This window comes from Pavona decussata, unplaced genomic scaffold, assembly GCF_977016875.1.
Source record: "Pavona decussata unplaced genomic scaffold, jaPavDecu1.1 SCAFFOLD_128, whole genome shotgun sequence".
Classification (NCBI taxonomy): Eukaryota; Metazoa; Cnidaria; class Anthozoa; order Scleractinia; family Agariciidae; genus Pavona; species Pavona decussata.
In genome coordinates, this window is record NW_028145542.1 from 2,171,456 (window position 1) to 2,179,765 (window position 8,310).

General features: G+C 39.6%; 2 protein-coding genes across 2 annotated transcripts; one reads left to right on the forward strand and one right to left on the reverse strand.

Moving 5' to 3' along the window:
* The first annotated feature begins 1,366 nt into the window (after positions 1–1,366).
* LOC146468920 (uncharacterized) lies at positions 1,367–3,297 on the forward strand. Its single transcript, XM_085123877.1, has 2 exons — positions 1,367–1,701; positions 1,886–3,297. The coding sequence occupies exons 1-2, from the start codon at positions 1,482–1,484 to the stop codon at positions 3,124–3,126; spliced, it is 1,461 nt and encodes a 486-aa protein (XP_084980003.1). The 5' UTR covers positions 1,367–1,481; the 3' UTR covers positions 3,127–3,297.
* Positions 3,298–3,441: 144 nt separating this feature from the next.
* On the reverse strand, positions 3,442–6,088 carry LOC146468921 (uncharacterized). Its single transcript, XM_085123876.1, has 4 exons — positions 5,678–6,088; positions 4,620–5,540; positions 4,284–4,403; positions 3,442–3,928 (listed from the first exon to the last, which is right to left on the reverse strand). Exons 1-4 carry the CDS (start codon positions 6,014–6,016, stop codon positions 3,482–3,484), a joined length of 1,827 nt encoding a protein of 608 aa, XP_084980002.1. The 5' UTR covers positions 6,017–6,088; the 3' UTR covers positions 3,442–3,481.
* Positions 6,089–8,310: the final 2,222 nt, after the last annotated feature.

Here is an 8,310-nt window from a genome sequence, read left to right on the forward strand (position 1 = left end):
ATCATCATATTTACAGCTTAAAACAGCTTCCATCAGCGGTCTATAAGCTAATATTCATGAGAGATAATTATCGAAGAAATATATGGCCCAAAAATTTGAGGACATTCTCTTTTGGTGGGCTTATTTTCTCAGGGACTTATGTTTGGAATTGTAAGGTGATATCAAGATATGAATGTTGTAAACTTATGGGGAGGAGAAGAGAAAAGATTTGAATTCTCGAACAGCAATCACCTGTTTATTAGCAAATTAATCTTTAAAGATGGTTTTGATAGATCTTCATATGTTTCTGTTTATATTGCTAAATATAACTTGTCACAGCGACAAACGGTTATTGGTCAACTTTTAATGCTAAAAAAAATGTTTTCAAGCTACTAAAAAGTCTTTCAAACCAACACTTTGTTCATCATGACCAAGTCTCCATAACTCAGGGGGAAGATCTAATTTCCAGTTTATCCAATAACCTTTCATTTTCAAGCTCGTTGGCGAGAAACAGAAAAAAATGAACCTCTGTTGTTTGTTACTAGTTTGCGATATAACATAAAATTCAGAGTAAAACCACCCCACCCCTCCTGGCTAAAAAATATCACACCGTAAAATCCTTCCCATAATAAACCCATGGACTGTTAAGGTTCGAGGTTTTAAGCTGTCAACTTAGTGTTTCCATACATCCCTACCACGCTGCTGTTCAGTTTAAGGATGTCGATGTTAAAAATTTCCTGCTACGTTCTCATTAATTACTTTGAAGCTGGCATGCCGTAAACTTCTAAGTATGTGCCCTACACTTAAATTCGTTCAATAGTCTTTTTCGCGGTATATTTTCGGGAAGGGTTTGTTTAAGGCAACGGATATTGGAGGCAATTATGCGTGGGCTCGACAGTAAACACAATGTAAAACCGCTTGAAAAATTGATGATGTTTACAGCTTAAAACAGCTTTCATCAGCTGTCTGTAAGCTAATATTCACAAGGGATAATTATTAAAGAAATATATGGCCCAGAAATTTAAGGAGGCTCTCTCTTAGTGGACTTATTTTCTCAGGGACGTATGTTTGGAATTGTACGATAATGTCAAAAAGAAATGTTGTATACTTATGAGGAGGGGAGGAGAAAACATTTGAATTCTCAAAAACATTCACCTGTTTACAAGCAAATTAAACTTGGATAGAGCTTCATATATTTCTGTTTATATTGCTAGTCATAACATGTCACAGCCACAAACGGTTATTGGTCAACTTTTAATGCTAAAAAAATTAATTTCAAGCTAATAAAAGGTCTTTCAAAACAACAGTTTGTTCATCATGACCAAGTCTTCATAATTGAGGGAGGAGATCCGATTTTAAGCTGTTAACTTAGTGTTTCCATATAGACCCATTTCAGATGTGACGTCACGTCACGTGCCTTTGCGAACTGGAGGACAAGCTTGTAAACAAATCGCACGTGTGTCTGAAGAGCGAGTGGAAAATATTGTTGATTTATTTGCGTTATGGTGAACTTCTGTGCGGTTTTTGGCTGCTCCAATCGTGCGAACAGAGAAAAGAACAAAGGCTATTACCGTCTTCCCGCGATCGTTCAAAGATCGAATGTAAAAAAACAAGCTTTGAGCGTCGAACGTCGAGCGACTTGGCTCGCGAGGATTCGAAGGGAAGATCTTGCCGCTGATCCTGGCGAATTTGTAAGAGTTTGTGGTGACCATTTCATATCAGGTAAGTAGTGCACTGCATGCTTTAGTATTACGGTCTCGAAGTATAATGATCGCTTTCTTGTTGCTTTCGTAAAACATAGGGACAAGTTATTGATACTGAACACGTGCACGTGTTCCCTTCATACACGTTTGGCTTCGTTCTGGTTTTGTCCTGACAGAAGTTTTTCGTTATCTCATTTTCGTAGGTAAACCTTCTTCGATTTACGAAACAACCAGCCCAGATTGGGCACCCAGTCAGAAGCTTGGGTATAATTACCATGGAGTGTCAGCATCAAGCCAGAAAAGACATGAACGATCGAAGGAAAGGGTTGAAAAGCGAAGGAGGAGTGACTGTGCTAGTGCCCTACTGGAACTGTTCAATCAGTCCACTGAAGAGAAATCGCATTTAAATGCTTCATGCCCATCTGATGTTGAGGAGTCCAGGAGCAAAGACTGCCAAACGGAAGTTACAAATGAGTACATAGCTGGATTGGAGAAGGAAAATTCATTCCTCAAGGAACAGTTAAAGTTAAACTCACTGAATGAAGATTCATTTAGAGAGGACAATGACAAGGTTTTGTTTTACACTGGCCTTCCAAATTGGTCACTGTTGCTGTGTATATTTAATTTTGTAAATAATTCAACTCTGGAATTCAAATCATCCAAAGAGATTTTAAGTCCTTTTCAGAAATTGTTGTTGGCTTTAATTCGCATGAGGTTGAATTTGTCAGGGAGGGACTTAGGGTACAGGTTTGGGGGTATCAGTGAGGCGACTGTATCCCGTACATTTCTTCAGGTGGTTGATGCTCTTTATATCAGGCTCAAACCTTTGATCATCTGGCCTGATAGGGATGCTCTTCGCAAAACCCTTCCAATGGACTTTCGTAAACATTGTCCAAACTGTGTTGTTATTATTGACTGTTTTGAAATTTTCCTGGACCGCCCTTTGAATCCCCTTGCAAGGGCCCAAACATTTTCTTCATATAAACATCACAATACTGTCAAGTATCTTATAGGAATCACCCCTCAAGGTACTGTAAGTTTCATTTCTGAAGGATGGGGTGGGAGAGTCAGTGACAAGCACCTCACAGAGAATAGTGGGCTTCTTGATAACCTTACCCCAGGAGATGTCATTCTGGCAGACAGGGGTTTTGACATTCAAGAATCAGTGGGACTATTTTGCTCAACTATCAAGATCCCTGCATTCACCAAGGGCAAAAAACAGCTAAGTGGTATCGAAGTGGAGCAAACTCGCAGAATTGCTAATGTTAGGATTCATGTGGAGAGGGTTATTGGGAATATCAGAAAAAAGTACAGTATTCTAAGTGCAACTCAACCTATTGACTTTGTAACTGTTAGAAATGGGGATGTAACTACCCTAGATAAGATTGTGACAAGCTGTTGCGCACTTGTTAATCTGTGTGACTCAGTTGTGCCATTTGAATAGACAGTTTTAATTCTGAGAAATCTTTACAATAGTAATAAATTATTATTGTAAAATAGTACAATTAAATAGTTTGTCAAATTGTGCTTGAAAACTAAGTTAAAAAATTCATGACTGTAAAAGTTTTCTTTTTTACAAGTATTAAAAATGTAATAAAATTCTTGTTGGTACCTATATCTGGATTGAGAGTTAATAGTTTAGTACTAATTTTACTGTCAACCAGGAGAGCAAAATTTGATCACAAGATGAAAATTACAACAAATGCATTGTAGTATATGCATTTCCAACTATAAAAACCTTAAGCTTTGTAAATGTGGGTTTATTTTTACAAATATGCCCCTTTAGGAGGTCTGGAATTCTAATCAGTCCGTTGAATTCGGATAGATTTGCCTCTGCGACGCTTTTGGCATTCAGGACAGTACCAAGTCTTTGATTTTGGGAAGGCTTTCAACTTGAGGCATTCAAGGTGAAACCACTGATATGGGCAATGTTCATTATCACATCCAACCATTTGTCCATGCTCTCCTCCTCTACCATAACAAATTTGAACATGCAGCCCATCACTACTGCTTCCTTCCAAAGAAGAACTATCTGAAGTCCCCTGTGTTGCAGATGTGGCAGGTCTTGAATACCATCTGCCAATGAGCTCAGGTAAGATTCCTCTCACAAAAAACTCTTTTGCTTTATGAACATTTTGTTCCCAAAAGTCAACGTCTGGGAAAATTCTCTCAATAAACAGGCCCTTCTCTGTCCAAACAACAAAATCAATGTACTTCAGATCTGCACACATCAACTGTAACTGGACCTATTAAAACAAACAAGAATCAAAAGTTGATAATAATAATATTATTAACTTAAACGTTTAATGGAACCCTACATGGTTAAACATGAATATAATTATAAACGTACATGAAAGTGTTGGGACTCTTAATACAAGATAGTATCCAGAATTAAGACATGAGATAAATTTTTATAGAAAATGCATAATATAAATATTAAATATTATTATTATTATTATTATTATTACTATTATTATCTATGAACTGATGTAACAATAAAATAGCCAACATCAGAACAGTCTCACTAATCCACACATCTGAGAAAATGTGGTGTTTTGGTTACCAAGGTTTCATTTTGAAGAATTTTAACTGTTGTATTACCTGGTAATAGTACTGATGATTGCGTTTGAGTTGATGCACTCCTGTAGCTGTTTCTTCCAAGCAGAAATTTTTGTCCTTGGTGGAGGTGGAAATATCATCATTCTTTTGACAAAATGGGCACTAAAAATAGTGAGACTAACATGAGTGCTTAAATTGTTGAACAAAGCAACAAAAATATTAAGGGTCAAATTAAATGAGTCAGACCCACTCAGTTTGCCAGACAGAGGTGTGCCACCCTGGTTATGTTTTAAAAAAAAAAGTGTGTATGCTGGCCAACCCTCTTCATGTATTTGGCTCCTATCAAGAAAATGGATGAAATATTAAAAAATATAATACCTTAATTTCACATGCACCAGCACCACAACATTCACAGGTCACCAACCCATCTGGGGATGCTCCAAGGTAAGGATGTTCAGTGCTTACAAACAGACCAGAATCTGACACAGTGAAATTCTTGTGCCTCTCTTTTTGAAAGCAGCTGTAGGCTTCCCTAGCTGCCCGTTCATGCTGACATCCCCATTTGGTTGCCTCTGTGTTAAAACGTGCCATCTCTGGGTGGCATATACCCATGATCAACGAATGCGATGGGCAAGAGGGATCAGTGTGACAGGCACTCTTGAATTTTGATGCAGTTATCCGCCCAGTTCTCATCCGAAACCAAAGCCTGGAGTTTGCCTGGTCTCTGGTCTTTTCTTCCACCAATGCCTGCTGCTTCTTAGTTACCTGGAGCTGTTGAACTGCTTCTTCTGCCTTTTCAAGTAGAGTTGGATAGTCAGTTTCAGCAAGGCTTTTATCAAACAAATTGGATAGCACAAGTGGTAGTTCTGGATTCAGGGATTTAGGTACATACAAATCTGAGTGAGTAGGTATGAGAGACAACAGAGCTGGTTTAGAGGGACAATTCTTGATACAATTAAATAACTCAGTTAGTTCAGTCTCTGAAGGGATTGAAACTGATGATTGCTTGACTGCAGCATTTGCAGAGGAGATCTTGGAGAACTGAATATCCTTTACTCTGGAATATGGCACAGATTTCACCGCTGATGGCAGCACCCAGTAGGCCTTTTTTTCAGTTACTGTTAAGGAATCCCTTCGCTTGCATCCAGCTTCGATGGCCCATAGAAGTGAAGCAACATGTGAGCAGCTCTCGCCAAGGCCAGCCATGCAGTCACAGTGGGCAGAAAGCACTTTTCCGGACTTTTCACACACGACCCATGGAGTCAAAGGCTTTTCACACATCCTCTGTGAATGATTTACCTAAAAGTGAAACATTATAGTAAACACACTGCAAGCGATCAGCGATCAATCCGACGATAAACAAGAACATTTGAAATGCGAGCCACAGACATGAACAAGCCGAACAGGTAAAACTGCAATCGCTTCCTCAACCTTACCTTTGCGATTACGAGGCGATTTTCGCCAAAGGTCTTGCTAAATACTTCCCGAACCCATCCATTCGCAAAATTTTGGTAGCAATCTAAACTCTTGTAGTTCATTAGTTGATCTTGAGTGTATGGACTCGACGAAAATAACAGATACATTCCGACGTGGATGTACGTTACATCTGGCCAAGAATCCACATCATCTATCCATTCGTTTCGCGGAATTTCATAGGGATCTTGTCCATCTATATCTACTAATTTCGCTAAGTATCGGTCTTTCGTTTCCTTTAGCTGTATGCCTTCGAAATAGCCAGGTAAGAGCCCTCGTTTTTTCGTCTCTTTCACCGCCATTTTGTAAACAAACGCGAAAGCTTGTCCTCCAGTTCGCAAAGTCACGTGACATTACGTCACATCTGAAATGGGTCTATATCACTACCAAGCAGCTGTTCAGTTAAAGGAAGTGCATCGGTTAAAACGTTTCTGCCACGTTCTCATTAGTCTTTCAAACCAACACTTTCGTTCATCGTGACCAACTCTTCATAACTGAGGAGAAAGATCCAATTTCCAGTTTATCCAATAACCTTTCATTTTCAAGCCTGCAGAAACGTGGTCTTTAGAGAGAAACTTAGACAAAATGAACCTTTGTTGTTTGTTTTTGGTTTACGATAAAACATTAAATTCCTAATATAACCACCCCACCACTCCACGCCGAAAAATACCTGACTGTAAAATCCTCAGTTTCGATAATAAACCCATGGACTGTTAAGGTTGGCTGTCTGAATCTGTAAGCTGAGTGCCTCGAGATGTTTTTGTTGTTAAACTAAAAATTGCTGTCGTGAAATGATACTGAGAATTCATCTCTATCATTTCTAAAGAATCGACAACTGAAGAGATCCACAACATTAGGATCGAAACCGCGGTCTTGCCTGACCATTGCCTTAAATGCCACAGAATTTACTAACGGCCGAAGGACTCGAAGCAGCCCCTGGCCAAAGCACGTAATCAAAACACAGGAGGAAAATACTAAGCTCCCGCAATACAAACCTCACAGTTGCAGAGCGGAGCGGAGCGACAACAAAAACACAGCCGTAACTTTAGCGGCTTTTAGCTCTCAATTTAACGCATTGCATAGCTTTCAAAAGAGTTACAATGCTAAGGAAAGGATCAAGAGACAAATAGCCGTGATAAGACACACAACATCTTGCCACAAGAGCAAAAAGCCGGGTCCGGTAATACAAAAGCAGCAAGATAATGATTATTCATACATGGTTCAAATCCTACCCACACAAAGACGAAAAGAGAGGCTATACTGTCACAAAACACACTGAAATAAGCCATACCAAGCCTGAACGGCATAAGAACGACAGTCGCTAAACAGAAGCAACAAGAGGTCAAATAGATAGAATGACCTTTGAGATTAAAATGCAAAACATGCGACAGTTAAGCACATGGCTTTGTTCAGTGACTATGGCGCAAATCCTCCAAATCATCAATGGCATTTAATAACAAGAAAAACCAGCGCTAAAAGAAAATTTACAGGAAGCACCAGCTCATTTCTTCAGTAGAGAAAAGGGTGTTCTCTGAAAGACATACCCGTGAGGGCAAAACTTATTTAGGCTAAAACACGCACATGAGAGTCGCGCCGTCCTGTCAACCCCATTATTGCCACCTTGGGCGCTTACGGATGACGTTCTCTTTTAATAATTATGTTTGTTCATTTTCCTTCTTTACTTTCATTCTAACTGGTGTAGGGGACTCTGTAAAACGTCATCCACCTTCCGCCGCCCGCATCCGCCCGTCCGTATCCTCGTTTTACAGAGTCCCTTCTAAAGGTTTACAAACATTTCACGCCCTTGCTGCGCCATATTTCAACACTGTGGCGGACTCTGTAAAACGAGGATACGGGCGGACGGCGGAAAAACAGTTTTTTTCGGTCAGTTTCCGGTTGCAAGTCCTACGAAGGGAAATCTTTGGACATCTTAAAATAATTTTTAATAACTAGTATCGATCTGTCTGTTCGAACAATAACCACGATTGCCAATCTAGAATTCCTAACAAGAGCTCATACAGTACTTTTCCCGTTAATCAAATTATCCCGTAAATGTTCATGAATGTGAACGTGTTGTTTTGCCGGATGGTGTGTCGTACTAATGTACGGAGTTCCACTGCAAACTCAGACTGATTTGGTTGAAAAACGAGAAGAAACATTCTATAGTGTTTTCGCTGTTTGACTGACAATAAGATATAAATTAATTCAAATTAAAAAAAAGAAAATAGCCGAAGCTAGCATGTATTATAAGGGGACAATTAACCAATAAATTTAACAGTCTCAATATGCTATTTTCTTTTTTCTTTTTCTTTTTTTTTTTTAAAGCCCCATCCGCCATCCACCATACGCCATCCGCCGTCCGCCGTCTGCATCCGCCCGTCCGTATTCCCGTTTTACAGAGTCCAGGAGACCTACTGCTGAGTCCCCTGAGATTACTGGTGTCGCGCCGGAAAATAGTTGAGTGCGTGACTGCAGTTCTATTACCAGTCAGAATTTCTCGGATTTCCTTGCGAAATGCCTGGCAGAAAAAATTCTTCGAAGAAAAGGAAAACTGCAGTGGCCTCGACGGTGAGCCCCATCGATCCGGAGGAACAGC

What these genes read in the sequence shown, in the direction of transcription:
- LOC146468920 (XM_085123877.1), top strand. Translation starts at nt 1,482, where the DNA reads ATGGTGAACTTCTGTGCGGTTTTTGGCTGCTCCAATCGTGCGAACAGA. An exon ending in TGGTGACCATTTCATATCAG is followed by an intron (nt 1,702 to 1,885) that starts GTAAGTAGTGCA and finishes TCATTTTCGTAG; the next exon opens with GTAAACCTTCTTCGATTTAC.
- LOC146468921 (XM_085123876.1), bottom strand. Translation starts at nt 6,016, where the DNA reads ATGGCGGTGAAAGAGACGAAAAAACGAGGGCTCTTACCTGGCTATTTC. An exon ending in CTGGTGCATGTGAAATTAAG is followed by an intron (nt 4,404 to 4,619) that starts GTATTATATTTT and finishes CACTATTTTTAG; the next exon opens with TGCCCATTTTGTCAAAAGAA. An exon ending in ATCATCAGTACTATTACCAG is followed by an intron (nt 3,929 to 4,283) that starts GTAATACAACAG and finishes TTGTTTTAATAG; the next exon opens with GTCCAGTTACAGTTGATGTG.